Source organism: Paramisgurnus dabryanus, chromosome 1, assembly GCF_030506205.2.
Source record: "Paramisgurnus dabryanus chromosome 1, PD_genome_1.1, whole genome shotgun sequence".
Taxonomy (NCBI): Eukaryota; Metazoa; Chordata; class Actinopteri; order Cypriniformes; family Cobitidae; genus Paramisgurnus; species Paramisgurnus dabryanus.
In genome coordinates, this window is record NC_133337.1 from 45,672,997 (window position 1) to 45,695,461 (window position 22,465).

The following is a 22,465-nucleotide window of genomic DNA, read 5'->3' on the forward strand; positions in this document are numbered from 1 at the left end:
GGTGTGTCTAGCCGGTGCGTGTTATTTAAATGGCTTTGAAGCCTGGAGGATACGGCACATGAGTTACCGCACACTGCAAACAAGTGGCGACAAGTGGGGATTTCTGATCGTTAATATAAGATACTGTACAGAGCTTACGTGGAGCCAAGATCAATGAGAGGATAGTGTGGATAGTACACGTTTCGTGGGATTTATATATGAACTGCTTTTTCTTCATTTGCACATTTTAGGTAAGATCGCACATACAGCCTACATACATGTAGATATACATAATAACATGTGTATTGTATGGTTATGTATGTTAGAAAATGCCTAAAGCTTTCAATGACCAAGAATGTTGTGCTGTGAAGTTTAATAGCATACACACGTGATAATTCAGTGCAACGTGCGCAAATATTTACGTGAGTTTTTTTTTTTTAATAACGAGGTAGCATTTTGTGAAGGCTATTTTAAGATTAATATGAAAGTAGACTGGTGTGTTGTTATTTAAAAAGAAAATGTGGAAAACTATTTAAGGAGTAGGCTAATTAAGGATTTTTTTCCTCCCGCACCTGTTGACTTCATATCTATTTTTATTATGCTTATTGTACAACCGTCAGGGTTTATTGTTTTAAATGGTTATTTGTACTAAATCTGTTCTACTGAAGTCATTGCATTTTTGTATTTGGAGCACAGCTGCGCTCAGCTGTCAGCCGTCAGCCGCCTGACAGACGCGCGCTCGCCTGTTCAGGCTGAAACAGACGCCGGCTTTCAATCGCCATCTAAATGGCATCTTGTTTTTGTCATGACTATGCACGCCACAAATGTAAACCATTAACAGCAATAATAGAGGAAAAAATGCAACCCAGTTAAAAAACATGTGATGAATATCCTTACTAGATCACTAAAAAGAATGTACTTTTATGTAAGATTTTCCACTGGTCCTTACAGTTTCACTCCATCAAAATAAACATATTTTCTGGATATCAACAGAGCATATTATGTTTCATGTATGATACATAGTTATCTGAACATCAGGAAGGACACATGTAAAGACAGAGACCAAAAGAAATTAAAGGGGTAAGATGAATAAAATAATAAATAACAACTAGATAGTACAAAATGTGAACTTTGTGTTGCTAGGAACATTGATAGTTGAGTATAAGCTTTAATGAGTGTTTTAAACCTCCATAGGGACTTGTCACAGCTCTGTCATTATAATGCTTAGAGAGAAGATGAGTTCCCAAAGGACAGGTTCTCTAGTCAACAAGCTTTGTCTAAGTCCCTGCTCTGCACCCAACATAAAACCAGTATAGCTTGTTTTTAGTTAAGAATATTTTGTGCTTCCAAACATTGTTTAATTGGGTCAAGAATAAGAAGAATGATTTTCTCAATCTTTCAGTTTAATTGAAAGGTAAAGGTGAATAAAATATCAAAAAAAGTTTTCTTTAATGCATAAGAATGGATGCGTATAGCAAATTCAACTTTTTGGCTTTTTATATGTGTAAACGATGTATATTAATGCAGACTTTAAATGTAAAGTGGTCAAGTCAGACCTGAAGATTTTATGGACACAGCTGTCAATTAGATCTTGTTTGCTAATTTGCATTAGCACAGCACGTAACACTAGTAATAGACATACATGACTGAGCAAAACAATTTTCCATTAACCCAAAGTCTGATTAGCACAGTACATGAAAATTACTAATGGTCCTGTGAACAATAAGGCAACGAATGAGAGCGCATCAACAGACAAGCTGCCATGGCATTAACAAGTTCTGTAGAGTACTGTTTTGTAAAGACCTAGAAAATTTGGAGAAAATTACAAATTGCTTATATACATGGGTACTGTTTTCAATGGAAGAGTAAACATGCGTTTCCACCTGCTCGACAAGATCAAATGAAGTTGTTAAGTGAAAAGATAAATGACCAGCGTACAATCTATCAAAAGTATTAATATCAACCCATAAAAGGAAATTTTATAATTCAATAACCTACTACATCATTCTTTGCAGCCTCACTGAACTTATAAATGAAAGAAATCAGACTTCGGTTAAGCTTTGTTATTTTGTCTGTTTTGAGTGAAGTCTTGTTGGCCCACTTCACTGTTTTTTTCTAAATCTGAAAGGAATGGTCAGGGTCCTCTTAAGTTTCAAAGTATGAGTTTTTGATTAAGCACATACCATGCATCAAAGTTAGTATTATTCCATGTGATGCTAAATTCAGAGGGAAATGTGAACATTATGATTTAATCAGTGTACAAATTTATCAGTTCAAGCTGAGACTTGAGAATGCATGAGATTTATGTACATTGCACGCAGTCTCGGAGACACATGTGCTATTAGAATCAAGAGTTCAGATTTAAATACAAAATATTGTAAAACTTGTGAAGTAAACATAAGAGGAGTTGAACTTTCAATCAACCAAATTGGTGTGAAAATGTTGCATTTCTTGGGTCTTTGTCGATGGATGCTAACTGTTGTTTTTTCTCTCTTGTTTCCAATAGGACATTTGACTGATGCCATCACCAGATCAAATGAGACAAGACTGACCACCCCATCACCTGGCCCTTTAGACCTTTCCAGAAGGTCAATTTAAAGGTCTAACTGGAGCATAAAGAGACGCCTCCTGCGTCCTGCTCTGAACAGCCCCACCATTTCCTGCTTGTGTTGGTCCCCGTGAGTGTTTCAAAACTGTTTCTCCAACGCTTTTTCCAGAAACTAAGACTGTTTTCCAAAGCAGAAACAGCACAGACCTCCCAGACTGAGGTGATGGGAAGTGTGCGGGCCAACCGCTACAGCATTGTGTCATCAGAGGAGGACGGTATGAAGTTGGCCACTGCTGCGGTACCAAACGGGTATGGTAACGGGAAGGGCAAGGTCCACACCCGTCACCAGACCCAGAGCAGGTTCGTCAAGAAGGATGGACACTGCAACGTGCAGTTCATCAACGTCAGCGAGAAGAGCCAGCGTTACCTAGCCGACATCTTCACCACGTGCGTGGACATTCGCTGGCGATGGATGTTTGTCATTTTCTGCTTGGCGTTTCTGCTGTCCTGGCTGTTTTTTGGATGTATCTTCTGGCTGGTGGCCATATTTCACGGAGACCTGGAAAACGGCAGCCCGAAGTGCGTCTCGAACGTAGGCACCTTCACGGCTGCGTTTCTCTTCTCCATTGAGACGCAGACCACCATTGGCTACGGCTATCGCTACGTTACGGACGAGTGTCCCATCGCTGTGTTTATGGTGGTGTTCCAGAGCATTGTAGGATGCATCATTGATGCCTTCATCATCGGTGCCGTCATGGCCAAAATGGCAAAGCCCAAGAAGAGGAACGAGACGCTGGTGTTTAGCCACAACGCTACAGTGGCAATGAGGGACAGTAAACTGTGTCTGATGTGGCGGGTGGGCAACTTGCGCAAAAGCCACTTGGTTGAAGCCCACGTTCGCGCTCAGCTCCTTAGGTCTCGCACCACAGCTGAGGGCGAGTTTATTCCTCTTGATCAAATGGACATTGACGTCGGATTTGACAGCGGCATCGATCGCATCTTCCTGGTGTCGCCCATCACCATTGTCCACGAGATCGACGAGGACAGTCCTTTCTATGACATGAGCAAACAAGAAATGGAGAACTCTGACTTTGAAATAGTCGTCATCCTAGAAGGTATGGTGGAAGCCACTGCGATGACCACCCAGTGCCGCAGCTCCTACGTGGCCAGCGAGATCCTCTGGGGACACCGCTTTGAGCCTGTCCTCTTTGAGGAGAAAAACTATTACAAAGTAGACTATTCTCGCTTTCACAAAACCTATGAAGTGCCCAGCACCCCCTTGTGCAGTGCAAGGGACCTTGCTGAGAAAAAATATATCCTATCCAACTCAAATTCTTTTTGTTATGAGAATGAGGTTGCCCTTTCAAACAAAGAGGAGAAAGAAGAAGAGAACGAAGATAGCTTGGGCCCCGGAAGCACAAACACGGACATCAGCTCGGACTCTGACAACAGCCAGGCCACCGTTCCTTTAGAAACGCGGCCTTTAAGGCGGGAATCAGAAATATGACTGTGCAGACTTTACGGAAAGGTTTAACAGACACCTCTTCATACAGGCACATTGTGCTGAACTGAGCCCTTCGGTGAGGCAGACTCAAGCTAACGGTACAGTTACGAGGAGGACCCGACATTGAAACTGTACTTACGAGTATGCATGGTTAAATAAACACCGCATAGAGGCACTGCATAGCTAATGAAGACGTCAAAGCGAAGAAAGGGTCACCCAATTAGGCAACACTACCTGTTAGATTGTTGCTTCTGAATGACATGACGCTGGGAGATGTAACTGCTTGGCAAAACTTGAAAATGAGCAAGCATGGGTCCGTGTGCGTTTGTCCTGAACTAGTTTGATACATCATTCACACTTGCTGCTGCTATGGAAGTTGACTCTTTTTCAGATTGGCATGGAAGTCAGACTGTTATTCAGTTTTGTCCAATTGTATAAGAAATGCTAAAAATTTGAGAAAGGCGGGCCTTTAAAGATGCAGGTGAAAACGCACACGACCGTGCCTGTTTATTGCGATACACCGGACAGGGTCTTTACATCAGTATCAGAATAAGACATCACAGTCACTTGTCCACAAGGACAAATCGAGTGAACGTGTTATTGAATGTCTATCTACAAGTGCTGCTATGTTGCATATGAAATAGAGTTTTAGACTTAAACCAAAGAGTATTCAAAATTATCTTTCATAAAGAATCTATCGAATTCTTTATAGACGTATAAGATGATCGACAAGCCACAACACGGAGTACTGCATACATATATATATATATTTGTAAGTGGAATGAAATCGTTTTGTTTGCTTATGCACATATATGGTTTATTTTATCAATTATTTTCTTACTCGAAGCCAAATGTGTATAGGGCAAGGACAAAATCTAAAATAAGTCAAATGGAAATAAGAAAGCTACAGGTTAGCCAACCTTATTTTCAAACAGATATTCCCTTATTTTCCTCCCATAACTTCAGTGTTACTGTAGTTTAAGTGTTTAGGTTGAAACTAGGTTCTGTTTGCATGGATTTCACATAATATATTCATTTACAAACTGTGTGAGTGTATACTGGACGTAAGGTTTGGGTTTGTAGACGTTTTCATGTAAAAGAGAAAAGGACAAAAAAAGGAATTCACTTTCTTTATTTCGAACCTCTCTAATAATTCATTACTTCTCAGTGAACTCTAACCTCTTGTCTTGCCTGACAAACTGCAATACAGCCCTAATGCCCTATTTGGCAGGTGTACGGAGATCTGGGTATGTAGGACAGGGTAATGAGACTGAGATCATGGCACTGTGATCCAATGACAATCAGAACACAGAATCTGAGCTCAGAACCGCACTTGCACACGAAATGTGCTCTTGTGATGTCACTTTTTTATAGTGATATCAAACCTGTATCTTGTTTTCTACCTAAAGTAATTCAAAGACGCCACTATAGAGCACGTTCTCCTGAAAGCTCTATAAAAGGAGATAATAAATTGGGAATTTTATTTTTAAATACTGCACGTTATCTGGCTGTGTTAAGTGTACAAAAGAGTATAAATTGTTATACATACAATTTCAAACGTAGTCACACTTGATGAACAGCCAAACATGCCGTAAATATGGTGTGTAGCCTACCTGTGGGAAGCTCGTGCTCCTTTTATTGACTGAATGCAGCGTTTCTCTTTGTTGTAAATATCCCCATACATTATGCAGCCGTTCTGTATCAGTCTTCCCTATTGTACTGAAAATAAAACAATGGAATGTACAGATTTTTATATTATGATTAATATTATTGTTCTTATAATTATTATTATTATTATTATTGTAATTATTATTGTACATGCTATTTTATTTCCTTTTTCAATAAAACGAGATTGAATGGTCAAGTAATTGTGGGTATTTTGTTTTTTGAGAGAGAGAGAGAGAAATCTGGGTAACACTTTACAATAAAGTTAATTAGTTAATATAAGTTAATGTAACTAACATGAACAAACCATGAGCAATACATTTGTTACAGTATTTATTTATCTTTGTTAATGTTAGTTAGAAATAAAACTTTTAATGGTTTGTTCATGTTAGTTCACAGTGCATTAACTAACGTTAACAAGATTTTAATAAAGTATTCGTAATTGTTGATATTAAAATTAAGATTAATAAATGCTTTATAAGTGCAGTTCATTATTTGTTCATGTTAACTAATAACTAATGTTAACTAATCAACTTTATTGTAAAGTTTTACCAAAATTTGGTAAACTCTTTAAAGGTTTCAGATTTAAATACTTTTTTAAATGCTAGGTTTTATCCCAGTATAATGTGCAGAAATAGTCATTGGCCATTCCAAGTAGAAAAAAAATATTTTACATAATAATGTGATTTTGGGGTGTGAAAGTACAGTACATGTTTTTGGTAAACGAGAGATAGTATAGGGGCACTTGGTTGAAAAGTTAAATACTGTTTTGTGTTGTAATTGGCAAAAGTAAAACTAAAAACATTGTAAAGACTACCCATAACAAATAATGCATTGTGGAGCTATAAAGTTGCTTGGTCACTCTTTATGCCGGCACAGCTCTGCAATACAAAAGACTACCCATTCATCTAAATAAAGAAAGATAAAAATAAAATAAAACAAATAGATTATAAAACTAAACAAATATATTATGTGTGTTTGTGATGTCCAGCTGAGGATATAGAAATTAGACAATTATGGAGCTCAGATGCAAAAACGCTAAACGTCACCTAAGTCATAAATTAAATAATGATGCTCTCTGCACATTTTATACAATCATCAAATATTTAGCTTCAATTCCGCTTTATCCAGGTTTCAGGTCATTCAGAAATACCGCTTTGTTGGCAAGAATCCACGAAAAGTCTTATAAAAAAAATGCAAATTTAAACAGAAAACGTGTCAGAAGCACTTAGACGGTTTTGCATACTGGTGACGTTCACATCAACCCAATACTTCAAGTATTTTAGTACTTAATGTTTAGATGTATATAAATCTCTTTAATTATATTTTGCTCTCACAATGCCTATTTTATAATATGGTATTTTCATGATTTCCATCCAAAAAGTCATGGTAGGTCAGCTGTATCCCATGACAGGTCATGGCCACAAGGACCTACATAAATCTCACGACCTGCTGCAGTGAAATACAGTATGAAGCAGATTTCTCAAAGTCTTTTTTCCAGTCCTTTTCAATCCTCCTATTAATTTTAACCATCTGCAGAAAGTTTAAACCCTAAAATATATTAATGATAGAGTACATTAAGGGGTGGTTTCCTGGGCAGGGATTAGTTTAAGACAGGACTAGGCCTTATTTAATTATGAAATATAACCAGTTTTAACAAACACGTCTTACTAAAAACATCACTTGAATTTTGAGGCAAAACAAAGGGCACTGATGTATTTTAAGATATGAAAGTGCAAGTTGTTATGAGTTTGGACAGCTCTTACATTTATTTTAGTTGAGGACTAATCTAATCCCTGTCCAGGAAACTGCCCCATGACAGAATGCAAGAATGAACACTCTAAAAATGGTTGGGTTAAAAACAACCCAATTGGCAACCCAGCGCTGGGTAAATATTGGACAGAACATATGCTGGGTTAAAGTAACCCAACACGCTGGGTAACACATTTTAACCCAGCAGGTTGGGTTGTTGAAAAAACCCAACGTGTAGTCATTTTAACCATTTATGAGATTAATATTCTGGGTTTGGGTTATTCTTGCTGGGTTATTTTTATCATGTGCTTTATTGTAAATCAAGACCATTGCGAACACCAAATAAATGTTTATTTGACTTCAAAATAACTACAAACTCTTAAATTTTTACAGTTGGCAGTTGCAAAATCATTTAAAGGACTGCTGCTTACTGACATCAAGTATAAATATATTTATTAAATATCAGAAATTATGCACATTGAAGTAACAATGTAACAGGTTAAATCAATTTGTTTGAATTTAAGACAGAATTTGTATATAAGTATATACAATATATAAATGAAATACTGAAATGTACATAACAAATCTGCAGCAGTGTAAGAAAATAAACAATGTAATTGTTAAATTAAAAGTAAAATCATTTACAGATGTGTAAAGTTTTTTATAGACCAGATGTTCCAAGTTTCAGAGTATGGAATGTATTTGACTAAAAATACTTCATTTATTAAAGTTACTCCTCACGAACAAAGATGTACAAAGGAACCGAACAGCAGAGGATTTATCCATTTGGAAAATGACAGACTACAGTAGATGCACATTGCCTGGGGTATTTATTTTCAAGCACGTAAAATGCCTTTAAACCATAGACTGTAAAAAAAATATGAATGTAGTGTCCGTGACGTCACCCACTGGTTTGTGAAGAGCATTTTTGAAGCCTAAAGTAGGCGGTGCGTGCCGTCGCCATCTTGGCCGAATTGCAGTTTAAGTCACTTCCGTATTGGCTCCATCAGAGAGACTGATGAGAAAAAAGATTGAGAGATCTGTTGCATGTTTCCCATGGCCAGGAAATAAAGGAAAGGATTTTGAGGATTCTGTCCAGAGAAGAACTTCCACCACATTTGTTGCAATCTACAAAAGAGGAAAAAACTTTTAGTGGTCTGAACTAAATGATCAGATTTAAGTGTTTAGAAAACCACGTGGGCCAAGGGAATTATACATTTTATAAAAATTATAAGACTTTCTTTTGCATCCCTGGCCGCATTACCACCACTTGTGAGATTTTTTTCCCAAAAATGCAATGGCCTGTCATCGGTTTGCATAAGACTTTGGTGTTACACTGCTTTAATTGTTGTGTCAACAACAAAGGCTGCAAACCACACAGACTGACAAATAGGATGATCTTACTATAAAGAATAAAGTGCTGCAGAACTAAAATGCAGCAGATAATTAAGACATTCCCAATACATTTTAAATAGGAGTTATTAAATGTTATACTTACTGGCTGTATGAAGGCCTTGCTAGCCTCATCAATGGATGGACGTAAAAACTCTGCACACTCTAAAAAAAAGAATGGGAAAACAACATCACATCTGATCTCTGCTAAAAACATAACATCTCTGATACAGTAGTCAGCCACAGATCAGAGGGTTGGTCAATATAAACTTGAAATCACAGGAGACAACCCAAGAATATTATTAAATTAATATAAAATAGTAACTAAATACGACTCAATAACACATCTTCATTCATATAACACATAGGCTATAAATGTTTGTTAAACGGTACACGCGCCTCCGTCTTGGTGACAAATACGTTTATGTTTTCAAGTTCATGTCCAAACACTTAAATTATTGTTTCATTTTAAAAGAGAGGACCAAGCAATATACATATTAGACACCGGTTCTTGGAAACGCTGTTTCGTTTTCATTTATCGACGAGTTACCTGCCGTACCGACGGTGAATTGAAAGTGCTGCTTGTCCCTGCCTCTCAGTGACAGAGTAGACGCCAGCTCCGCAATTCTCCGCCGCCGGTTAAGTTAACTTGCTCGCGCCTCGCGGTCTGTCTTTCCATATCGAATGACAAGAAAGCAACTCGTTTGTCATCAAATTTAATTTAATAGTGTCGCTATTGCTAAGCTGGGAAAACTATGCGCGTGTGTGACACAACAAGCCGAAGTGGGGTTGCGGAGGTCGACTCGGTACCGGTTTTGACTCGCTTTGTTAAAGGCTTACAGAAATTGTCATGAGTTAATAAATCAACCGTGTGATGGGGATTTTGTAACATCGATTTTATTAATATGCCATATTAAACATCTTAGAACGATTATTCAAGTCAATTTGTGTAAATGGCGATCTGAGGTAACAGTCGTCATTCCTCTAAATTACACCCGTCGTCTTAGTCTGTATAAATTAACACGTTGGTGTCTCGCAAAATGTTATAATTTTGTTTATATTCATGAAATGTTTACAAAAACATATAAACTTACCTTGAAACAACTTCTTCCAGTGACTCTGTCCTTTCACAACGACCGTTGCTGAGCACATTCAAACATCAAAGGCGCGAAGCACGTGAGCCTCTTCAAACAACCCAGCATAATAACCCAGCAGTTTTAACCCAACAACCAGAAAACTGAAACTACCCAAAAAGTGTTTAAAATGTTAAAAAATAACCCAGCAAAACAACCCAACAGACTCAACCCAGCATTTTGGGTTAAAAAATAACCCAGCCATTTTTAGAGTGAATGAATGAAAAATTGCAATGAAACAAGAGCTACTACAATACACTTTGTAAAAAAAGAAAAGGACTTTCTGTCACACCTCTAACACCAGCACTTTTTTCTATAGCATTATCATGTCAAGATGAGAAATTCCAGTTTGTTAAGAAGGGGAAATGAGTTCTTTCATAATGCCTAATAGGGATGTCATACACTGGACAATAAATGATTTGTGTTTTAAAAAAATGGAAAAACAAGATTTAAATTGGTGCCATGGAAAATATCTGTATACACAGGAGGATAAGATTGACAGTAATGTCAGCTGAGGTAGTCTGGATTTCTGGAACGATAAAGGATGGAACCAGGTTTATGTGTGTGTGTGTGTGTGAGCGAGAGAGAGAGAGAGAGAGAGAGAGAGAGAGAGAGAGAGAGAGAGAGAGAGAGAGAGAGAGAGAGAGAGAGAGAGAGAGAGAGAGAGAGAGAGAGATCATCTGTTCTATTCATTAGTGATCATCTAAAGATGTGATACTCAGAGGAACAGCAAGGAGAAAAAAGCCAAACAGATACATGATTTCTTCTTGACCATAGATAGTTTATGTTAAATACCAAGTCTTACTGCTTTAAAAAGTCCATTACATAATACAAAACATCAAGATGTTGTAACTTCCTTAATTTCATGATATCAATTGTATAGTCATTCATTTAAACTACTACTTTAAAATGCATATTTAAGTACTACTGTAGAAGTGTATATACTGTAGTACATACATGCTACAGTAAATTGCTGTACTAAAAAAAAGTTCACATAACTTAAATATTCAAAGGTCGCTTACTGAGTTTTATTGGTTTATTGTTGCAGAATTTATGTATAGAGAAAAATAAAATTCACTTCTGACTAAAGGACAAAATTTTTTAAATAATTGGTAGCAAAAACAAATGTTTGAGAAATCAGCTACTGTAAGAATGAACCTCACACAAAATTCAGCTCTCCAAGGCACTGCCTCATACGGGAGAGACTGTCACGCTGGTGGGAAAGTAAAAAATAGGGTGTCACCCTTTCCGGTCACACCATTTGATATTCGATTTATTTATTGAATTATTCATTTAACGGTGACCAGGAAAGGCGCATTGAGTCTGTGCTTCCTGTCCGAAAGGATCGCATTGTTGGGCAAGATGCAGGGTAACAGCTTAGTAGGTGATTTTTTTGCTTCCCGTTTTTGATAACTACACCCACGTTCTTAAGATTTCTCCTAGGAGTCAAACAAGCTGCAACAAAGCTGCACGAGACCTAAGTGTTTTGATAACAACACTTACCTTAAATGGCTTTCTAGCCTATATTTCAGTGGTTCTTAAACTTTTTCCGCGTGCGGCCCCCCTTGTGTACAGTGCATTCCTTCGCGGCCCCCCAAAGAAAATTTATGACAAAAAACTGTTCTAAAATGTAACATTTTAATTAAACAAAACATATTAAGTTATACAAAGTAGTGCTGTTGGTTAGTAGCCTTATTTTTTTTAGATAAATGAATGTATTTTATAAAATGTCATAAAACTGGGGCCCCCCTGGGGGCCCCGGACCCCAGTTTGAGAACCGCTGCTATACTGTATGCTTAAAAATTATAAAATTTCTCAGATTAATTAAAAGCAAAGGTGCTACGTGATGCCAGATGAACTGTTTTTGTACCTTTCTGGTTTAACTGTTTGGTTTGTTTAGTATAAACATATAGGCACAAATGAGTATTTTTTATGTGCACATGTGAGCGGTTATGTGTTGACATCAGAAAGTTGAAGAAGAATGAGACATTCTTGCAGTTTAGTCTATTAAATGATCTTCGAGTATGTTTTCATAGTACAACGAACCCTTGTATCTTAAAAGATCAAGGAAAATTTGATTCCCCGTGAAATGAACGCTTTATTAATGTTATTTATCCCACATGGAAGTGTTCAAGTGCCTTTTAACTCTGGTATTTATAACATTTTTGTTATTAAGAAATCAAAGCAATAACACAACAGCCCATGAACAGGTTAACATTTTTGGGCATCTTGAAGAGGATCTGCGTATATCAGTCCATAAACAGGTGATTTCTTTCAAATTTTCTGCCCAGCTGTGATCTAAAGGGAGGGTAAACAATGGTGAACTCGCAGGCCCCCTGTTCACGCAACATAAAACAATCCATGTACCAAAAACTATAACCGGAAAAACCTTCTAACAAGCCACCGTCTGGGAAAAAGCTTTCAGACACTCTGAGCGCTGTTGCAGGTCTGTGATCCTGACGCTTTTGTGTCTGTTTATAGAGCGCACCGTTCCGGTTTCACACGATCTTCTACACAGGAGCGTCATTTAGAAAGAGCCCTATTGTAATAGTTAAAGACATGTACTGTGCAATTTTACAACTGCCACTATAAAGAAGTATGCATAACAGGATCAATGCAGATAGAGTTGGGGTTTTCATAGGCAAAATGATGCAAAGCTCCCCTCCCCTGCTCCACTTTCAAAACAGGAATTCCCAATTTTAAAGAAGTTTCTCAATAAGGCCAGGATGGATGAGAGATAGTCATGCAATGGGAAAGAAAGAAATAAGAGAATAGAAACCACAGAATACCACACTACACGTTTACATATTGCAAAAATGATAACCTACATCTTTATAATCCAAATCTTAAAGCAGCTTTTATGAAACTAGGTGTGATCCAGCGTAGCTCCAAAAGCATTTTTATGATCGCATTCAGCTCCTGTCTCATTATGTAATGGGAAGATTTTGGTATAACCTATGAGGGATAGGAAGCTGTCTGATGTAATATATTGCTACAGATATACTGTAGTACACTAGTTTCATAAAATATAGCTTCTGTATGGCATTTTTAGGTTTAGATTATGTTCCAGATATATCAGATCTGCAAAATTTATGAGCTAACCTAGTTACTAAAACTTTTAGAAAATATTTGGTATGACCTCTGTATATCTCGCGTATATCTGAAGAGGAAACAATTTCCCTTAAGTTTTCCATGCATCTGTTGGTTATTTGAAACCTTGGGCTACAAACATTGTCTTGCATGTGGGTCAAGTAAACCTGAGGGTGTAAAAGGCCTGCAAATTCAGCCAGATCCCCTTCTTTTGTAAAAGTTTAATGGTAAGAAGTTATAAATCACACTGAAGTTCCTTTTTAAATGGTATTCCTTTGAGGCTCATTTACTAGTGGTTCACTGGAAAACATTTAAGGTTTGGACCAAAAGCCAGCACACATGCAATAAAAATATATATCATAGCAACAATATTTTTTTATTATTAAATGTTAATACCTTGGTTTTGCATCAGCCCGCAGGCAGGCTTGGAAAAAAACATAATTTTGACTTTTAAAGCTTCCATTAAACAGGACAAACTCGCTAATATCGCTAAGTTTTAATTCCGTCTGGTCTCTTTCACAGCGGCCTTTTAAAAGTTTTAAGACCAAATATTTAGCTCTGGCTCAAAAATCTTATAGCCCTATATATCATTTATAAAACCAGATGATTCCTGGACAATTTTTACACTTGACAGTAAATGACAGTTTTATAAAAGAGAATATTTAACACATCTGTAAGCCTTCACTGGGCTTTATTGTGTCTTTCAATCAGGCTGGAAAAGTTTCAATTCAGCAGAAAACGTTGTGGGATAGAGTTGTACAATAAAATATGGTAAAAAAAAACCAATAAAAAACTACAATTTAAGCATGCAATATAAAAATTGAAAGTTGGATTAACTTAAATTGGTAACACCTAAAAAAATATATATTTTTTTCTACTTAGATTTTCTTAATTTACTAATGTTTTTTAAATTTTACCAGTTTAATAATTTGTGTTGATCCAACTTTCACTTTTTCAGTGCAGTGCATATAGATGGTTTCATCGGACGCACGTGATACACGTCTGGATCCGAACCTTACTTCCGGTTTCGTTTTTTTAATGGTCTGACTAGTTGCTAAACTGATCTCTTGAACAAATGCCTCGTCGAAAATAACAAATGTTTTGGTTTCCTAGGTAATCTATGTGTTGTTTTGTTTGCTTGTTATATAAATAAACTATGTTTAAAGAATTTATTGTTATTTATTATTAGCGGAGTTTACCGGAAGTTACATGCGGACCGCGACAGCGGCTTGTTTATGTTGTTACCGCTGAAACGGTCTATAGCTTTTAAAATTATTTATTTTTTTCTAAGAGGAAAGTGATGCTCTCTACATTAAATAAAAAATGCTCTAAAAAAACATGTGTTATCTTCAACCCATGGTTGGGTCAAAAATGCACAAATGCAACCTTTATATACTCACCTAAGGGATTATTAGGAACACCTGTTCAATTTCTCATTAATGCAATTATCTAATAGACCAATTACATGGCAGTTGCTTCAATGCATTTAGGGGTGTGGTCCTGGTCAAGACAATCTCCTGAACTCCAAACTGAATGTCAGAATGGGAAAGAAAGGTGATTTAAGCAATTTTGAGCGTGGCATGGTTGTTGGTTTTTCCACAATCTGCTCAGTTACTGGGATTTTCACGCACAACCATTTCTAGGGTTTACAAAGAATGGTGTGAAAAGGGAAAAACATCCCGTATGTGGCAGTCCTTTGGGCGAAAATGCCTTGTTGATGCTAGAGGTCAGAGGAGAATAGGCCGACTGATTCAAGCTAATAGAAGAGCACCTTTGACTGAAATAACCACTTGTTACAATCGGTATGCAGCAAAGCATTTGTGAAGACACAACACGCAAAACCTTGAGGCGGATGGGTTACAACAGCAGATGACCCCACTGGGTACCACTAATCTCCACTACAAATAGAAAAAAGAGGCTAGAAGCTTACCAAAATTGGACAGTTGAAGACTGAAAAAATGTTGCCTGGTCTGATGAGTCTCGATTTCTGTTGAGACATTCAGATGGTAGAGTCAGAATTTGGCGTAAACAGAATGAGAACATGAATCCATCATGCCTTGTTACCACTGTGCAGGCTGGTGGTGGTGGTGTAATGGTGTGGGGGATGTTTTCTTGGAACACTTTAGGCCCTTAGTGCTAATTGGGCATCTTTTAAATGCCACGGCCGCATTGTTTCTGACCATGTTCATCCATTTATGGCCACCATGTTCATCCATTTATGGCCACCATGTACCCATCCTCTGATGGCTACTTCAAGCAGGATAATGCACCATGTCACAAAGCTTGAATCATTTCAAATTGGTTTCTTGAACATGACAATGAGTTCACTGTACTAAAATGGCCCACACAGTCACCAGATCTTAACCTCATAGAGCATCTTTGGGATGTGGTGGAACGGGAGCTTTGTGCCCTGGATGTGCATCCCACAAATCTCCATCAACTGTAAGATGCTATCCTATCAATATGGGCCAACATTTCTTAAGAATGCTTTCAGCACCTTGTTGAATCAATGCCACATAGAATTAAGGCAGTTCTAAAGGTGAAAGGGGGTCAAACACAGTATTAGTATGGTGTTCCTAATAATCCTTTAGGTGAGTGTATTTCAAATTAATGCTGGCTTGTTTTAGCCCAAAATGCTGGGTTGTTTTAAATGAAATATAAGCATTTTCTACGTTATTTTAATGGTTGTGTTTGTCCCAGTTTTAGAGCTTTAGACTCATTGCACAGTTTCCTATTTTATTAACATATAAGACAATTAAAATAAAATTGATCTAAGAAGTAAAACGTCTCGGTTACGGATGTAACCCTCGTTCCCTGAAGGAGGGAACGGAGACGTCACGTCGTGACCGACGAATTGGGAACTCGCTTAGAGAGACCAATCTGCTTCGAATACTACTAAAACGCCAATGAACTTGGCATTGAGATATTTGCATAATGCTGGCGCCGCCCCGCCAGGTGCATATATAAGCAGCAGGTGCAAATGAGGAAATTAGCTTCTTTTTCGCTGAGAAAGCCGGAAAGTGTGACCGGCCGTAACAGCAGGTGGCAGCACCTGTGGCGACGGGACGTGACGTCTCCGTTCCCTCCTTCAGGGAACGAGGGTTACATCCGTAACCGAGACGTTCCCTTTCAGTCGGTCACTACGACGTCACGTCGTGACCGACGAATTGGGAATCCCTATCAAAACGCCACTAGGGGCTGACCTCTTCCAGTGTCTGCGTAAAGCCCTCCGGTTCCACTTAAGGATAAGGAGAATTAGGTTTTAAGGCAGAAGGCCGGGCACTAGATGTTCCTTTAACCCCACAGAAGTGCCAGCGACTGGGAAGCGCCCTACCTGAGCGGGATAGGAACGCTGCGGAAGCCACCACCCGTCTTAAGGGTTAATGGTGGGCGAAAGTCAACCGTAGTTGAGGTAAAAATGACAGCCGTGGCTGTGTAAGCAAAGCAGTGCTCTGCTAAGGGAAACGTGGGCTAGTAGGATTAACCCCACGGAAAATACTCACAAAGGAACCCGGTGGGACACAATGTGGAGCCCGAGCCAACACGTAGGTTCGCGAGGATGCAGCTAGTGAAGGCTGACAGCCAATGCTCCGCAACAAAGGCTGCCAAGGCAGCGGAGGAAGAACAATTCAAACCATTACGCATTTTTGTTCTGAAGGCCTTCCATACTGATACAGTTATGAAGCATCAGATGGAGGCTGCAAGCCGACCTGTGAGACTGTTCTCCGTGCTCCCCCTGGTGAGGAAAGAACACGAGAGGATACAGGCTCAATACGAACACTGTAAAATCTAATGAACGTATTAGGTGTCGCCCAACCAGCAGCTCTACAGATGTCTGTTAGCGAGGAACCACGAGCTAGAGCCCAAGATGAGGCAACGCTCCGTGTGGAGTGCGCTCTCAAATTAAAGGGGCAAGGAATACCCTGAAGATTATAAGCCAGGGCGATAGTATCAACTATCCAATGAGACATCCTCTGCTTAGTGACAGCTTTCCCTTTCTGCTGGCCACCATAACAAACAAAGAGCTGGTCTGAGGTCCGGAGGCTTTGCGTGCGATCCACGTAGAGTCGCAGTGCGCGTACGGGGCACAACAAAGCCATGGTTGGGTCTGCGTCCTCCGGAGGCAGCGCTTGCAAGCTCACCACTTGATCTCTGAAAGGCGTAGTGGGAACTTTGGGCACGTAACCTGGTCTGGGCCTCAATGTTACACTTGAGGCAGCAGGACCAAACTGAAGGCACGAGTCGTCAACAGAGAATGCATGTAAATCCCCTACTCTCTTCACTGAGGCCAATGCTAGCAGGGTCAGAGCTTTCATTGATAAAAGCTTCAGACTCGCAGACTGCAAAGGCTCGAACGGGGGGGCCTGCAGGGCTTTCAGCACCATGGACAGGTCCCAGGGAGGAATAGAAGGAGGGCGCGAGGGGTTTAGCCTACGAGCGCCTCTTAGAAATCTAACAACCAAATCATGCTGGCCAACTGTTCTGCCGTTAATAAGTGAGTGATGAGCAGAAATAGCAGCGATATCAACTTTAATGGTGGAGGGTGACAGCCTACCGTCTAACCTATGTTGAAGATATACAAGCACGGTGTTAATAGGGCATTCTCTGGGGTCCTCGCGTTGCGAAGAGCACCAGGTGACGAAAAGGTTCCATTTAAACGCGTAAGCCCGTCTCGTAGACGGAGCTCGTGCCGCGTTGATTGTGTTAGATACCGCTTGCGGTAAATCACTTAAACCTTGCGCGCGCTCAACGACCACACATGGAGATCCCACAGGTCGGGGCGCGGGTGCCATAATGTGCCCCCTCCTTGAGAAAGAAGGTCCTTCCTCAGGGGAATCCGCCAGGGAGGGGCTGTCGCGAGGAGCATTAACTCTGGAAACCAATTCTTGCTCGTCCAATATGGGGCGATCAGTAAAAGGTTCTCCTCGTCCTGCCTGACCTTGCACAGTGTCTGTGCGATTAAGCTCACTGGGGGGAATGCGTATTTGCGCATCCCCCGAGGCCAGCTGTGTGCCAATGCGTCCACGCCGAGGCTGCCCTCGGTTAGTGAATAAAATAGGCGACAGTGGGTATCGTCCGGCGACGCAAACAGATCTATCTGCGCACGACCGAACTTCTTCCAAATTAGCTGGACCGTCTGGGGGTGGAGTCGCCATTCGCCGGGGCGCGCCGCTCGAGAAAGCGCGTCCGCTGCTGTATTGAGCGAGCCCGGAATGTGAATGGCACGAAGGGACCTCAGATGCTTCTGACTCCAAAGGAGGAGATGACGAGCGAGATGCGACAGGTGACGGGAGCGCAAACCGCCTTGACGGTTGATATACGCAACGGTCGCAGTGTTGTCGGTGCGTACTAGTACATCCTTCCCTCGCAGCTCCGTAGCGAAGCGTACGAGTCCCAGATATACTGCCCACAACTCTCGGCAATTGATATGCCAGTGCAACTGGGGTGCTGTCCACACCCCTGAAGCTGTAAGCTCGTCGTACGTGGCACCCCAGCCCGTGTCGGACGCATCTGTGTGTACAACAGCATGCTGAGCGATCTGTCTCATGGACACACCGGACCTGAGAAACGCGGGGTCCGACCACGGGGGGAATGTTAGGCGACACGCAGGTGTAATGGTTACACGATGGATGCCGGCGCGCCACGCTCTCCTCGGGACTCGATCGTGAAGCCAACGCTGAAGCGGTCTCATATGGAGCAGTCCGAGCGGTGTCACGGCCGCTGCTGCAGCCATATGCCCCAGGAGCTTCTGAAATTGTTTCAGCGGGACCGCATTCTTCCCTCGGAATGAACCGAGGCAAGTCAGAATTGACTGGACGCGCTCTCTGTCAAACGCGCCGATAAATCGATCGAGTCCAGTTCCATCCCGAGAAAAGAGATCCTCTGCGTGGGGCAGAGTTTGCTCTTTTCCCAGTTGACCCGAAGACCCAAACGGGCGAGATGCCGAAGCGTTAAATCTCTGTGCTCGCACAGCGTCCGTCGAGAATGCGCTATTATAAGCCAATCGTCGAGGTAAGCCAATATGCGAACGCCGCTCTCTCTGAGGGGTTTTAACGCCGCCTCCACTACTTTCGTGAACACACGGGGAGAGAGGGATAGCCCGAACGGTAAAACTTTGTACTGGTATGCCCGTCCCTCGAACGCAAACCGGAGAAACGGTCTGTGACGAGGGATTATGGACACATGAAAGTACGCGTCTTTCAGGTCTATTGCCGCAAACCAATCTTGGGGGCGAATTGAATTGAATATTTGCTTCGGTGTTATCATCCTGAAGGACCTCTTCTGCAGAGATTTGTTCAGAACGCGCAAATCCAAGATCGGTCGCAACCCACCGCCTTTTTTGGGTACTATAAAATACGGGCTGTAGAAGCCCGATCCCATCTCGGTTGGAGGGACCGGCTCGATCGCGTCCTTCGCCAACAGGACTTCGACCTCTGCACGCAGTACGTGTGCATCGGACGCTTTCACCGTGGTGAAACGAATGCCCGAGAATTTGGGTGTGTGCCGGATGAATTGAATTTCGTAACCGAGGCGAACAGTGCGTAAAACCCAACGAGACGGGCTGGGAAGCTGAAGCCACGCCCCCAGGGACCGTACGAGGGGAATTAACGGCACTGTCGGGGTACCCGCGGTGGGGCGGCTGAGCGGGACAGGTGGTACTGCCGGTACGTCTGCTGAGACAGCATAAGTATCTACAGTATGTGTGTGTGTGACACTGACCTGAGCCCACTGAGGGTGACGGTCGTCTGGTCTCCTCAGCGGAGAGCACAGACTCCGAGGAGGGTGCTGGTGGTCCCGTCTCCTCAGCGGAGAGCTGGAACTCCTCAGAACACCCGCTGGCGATAGAGGAGAGGGAGGAAGAGCATGTGAATGCCCGCTCACATCTCTCTCGATCCTCTGAAGACCTGGAGAAGGAATAGGAATGCACTCTTTTTGTGGTTTTGTGGGTGCCGGCTGAAAAGCCGGCGGAACAGAAACAAAAGGAAACCAAAGATTCTCCACCCGGCCCTCTACCGGTGGAGGGAGCGATGCCATCACCGTCTCCCGTAGAGTGATCCCATCCCAATCCAGGTCGCCCGTCTCAGGGCCGCTTCGTCTTCCGTTTACCACGGGAAGCGGGTGGGGCGGGCGGGGCGGGCTGTCGACGGCTGTTCCCCCTCCGTGGCCTGGAAGATGTTCTAGTGGGGGGGGCGGAGGCAGCCGCCGCAGGGCGCCCTCGGCGAGGAGCAGACGGGCCCGCCGGCGCTGGAGGGCGAGATGCAGGTCGCTTGCGCCGGGGCATGATCTGTGCGATCGCCTCTGTCTGCTTCTGGGCGGCGGAGAACTGCTGGGCAAAAGACTCCACCGACTCACCGAAGAGGCCAGCCTGTGACACTGGAGCGTCCAAGAACTTGTTCTTGTCCGCTTCCGACATGTCAGCCAGACATAGCCATAAGTGGCGTTCCTGGACCACCATCGTGGACATGGCACGACCAATCGCCTGCGCTGTCACCTTCGTAGCGCGAAGAGCCAGGTCAGTGGCAGCCCGGAGCTCCGAAAGGACAGGCGAGTCGTGTCCTCCCTCGTGCAGATCCCTCAAGGCTTTGGCTTGGTGAACCTGCAGCAACGCCATTGCGTGCAGGGCTGAGGCCGCCTCTCCACATGCCTGGTGGGCAGCGCCCGTTAAACCGGAGGACTGTCTGCAGGCACGAGAGGGGAGGGTTGGGCGGTCCTTCCAAGAGGGAGCGTGTGCCGGACACAGCTGCATCGCGACAGCACGCTCCACGGGAGGGATCCCCGTATAACCCTTAGCGGCTCCGCTGGTGAGGGAGGTGAGGGGGGAGGGCTGAAACGGCCGTAATCTCGTGGAAAACGGCGACTTCCAGGTTCTAGTCAGCTCCTCGTGCACCTCGGGGAAGAAAGGCACCGGTGGAGAGGGTTGTGAAACCCGGGCAGCTCCAAAGAACCAATCATCCAGGCGGGACGGTTCGGGCTGAGGGGGGGGAACCCACTCTAACCCTACGGTCTCCGCCGCTCGAGCGAGCACGGCCACCATCTCTGGATCGAACTCCGGCGTCCCAACCCGACCAGAGGGAGGAAGGGCGTCGGGGTCCACGTCAGGGGGAGGAGGCCCACCCTCGGATGCTGCGGCGTCGGTGGACCCGGAGGGCGGCACGATGGATTCTAGAGACATCGTAGAACACGACGCTGAAGTCTCCATCGGCACATCAACCGGCTGTGGATGAGGAGGCTGAGAGCCTGAGGACGAATCCCCCGCTCGGCTCAGCACAGTGATGCGCAGGTCGTCTTTTGAGAGCTTCACAGCCGCACCGTGGCGGCGTTCAGCACTCGCATGACGAGGGTTGCGTTTTTCCCGGAGGAAAGACAACCGTCTGCGCAAATCCACAAGGGACATGTTCTCGCAGTGAGAACACTTACCCCCAGCGAACGCTGCCTCTGCGTGCTCGATGCCCAAACACGAAAGACAACGCTCGTGACCGTCCTTCGGACCCATGTATTTGCCGCACCCAAGATCGCACGGACGAAAAGCCATCCTGAAAAGGACGCTGATGTCCGGATATACGAGAGAGTGGCTGCCTTTAACAAGGCACAAAGCTCTCTCGTATCACTCTTTTAGGGAAATTCACTCAGATGCTTAGTTGATGAGCGCACAGGAAGGCAACGCACACACTAAACTCAAAACAAAATAAAGATGTAGAGTCGTGGAATTAAGCGAAGCGTCCGCTGTGGTACTGCTAGTCCAACCAACTTCAGCAATCGAATCCCACCAGAGTAGAGTAGCTTCTCAGTAGCAGATACTGCCGGCTTTCGAAGCGATAAAAAGCTAATTTCCTCATTTGCACCTGCTGCTTATATATGCACCTGGCGGGGCGGCGCCAGCATTATGCAAATATCTCAATGCCAAGTTCATTGGCGTTTTAGTAGTATTCGAAGCAGATTGGTCTCTCTAAGCGAGTTCCCAATTCGTCGGTCACGACGTGACGTCGTAGTGACCGACTGAAAGGGAACATGGGTTATTTTCAACCCAGCAGGCTGCATTTGTTCCTTTTTGCGCCATCGCTGGGTTGAAAATTACCCAGCATTATAAAGAGTAAAGCCACCTAAATTATAAATTTAAAAAGAGCAATTTCTGTACTAAGATGTTCCTCTTGGAAAAAAGACTTTAAAGTGGGAGGGCATGGCCTGCTTTGTTGTTGGTCCATGTATTCTCTAATGACACATGTTTCATCTCCCGTGTCAGACAGAATTAGCCCTGATGGACAGGAGATAGACCTGACATATGCAGTCATGACCTTGATGAGACCATAGAGCCAAACAGAGTTCAGGCTTTTGGCAGCTGGTCTTTGGTAGGCACATGGGATAAAACCCAACAAATGTTTTTTCTGGTCACTCTCATTTATC

General features: G+C 42.6%; 1 protein-coding gene and 1 long non-coding RNA gene across 2 annotated transcripts; one reads left to right on the forward strand and one right to left on the reverse strand.

Annotated features, from left to right (window-relative positions):
• The first annotated feature begins 69 nt into the window (after positions 1 to 69).
• On the forward strand, positions 70 to 5,895 carry kcnj2a (potassium inwardly rectifying channel subfamily J member 2a). Its single transcript, XM_065262634.2, has 2 exons — positions 70 to 230; positions 2,486 to 5,895. The coding sequence occupies exon 2, from the start codon at positions 2,751 to 2,753 to the stop codon at positions 4,032 to 4,034; it is 1,284 nt and encodes a 427-aa protein (XP_065118706.1). The 5' UTR covers positions 70 to 230; positions 2,486 to 2,750; the 3' UTR covers positions 4,035 to 5,895.
• A 1,989-nt stretch (positions 5,896 to 7,884) lies between these two features.
• LOC141282994 (uncharacterized) lies at positions 7,885 to 10,176 on the reverse strand. Its single transcript, XR_012337939.1, has 2 exons — positions 8,947 to 10,176; positions 7,885 to 8,576 (listed from the first exon to the last, which is right to left on the reverse strand). It is a non-coding gene; the product is annotated as an uncharacterized lncRNA (long non-coding RNA).
• Positions 10,177 to 22,465: the final 12,289 nt, after the last annotated feature.

What these genes read in the sequence shown, in the direction of transcription:
- kcnj2a (XM_065262634.2), top strand. Translation starts at nt 2,751, where the DNA reads ATGGGAAGTGTGCGGGCCAACCGCTACAGCATTGTGTCATCAGAGGAG.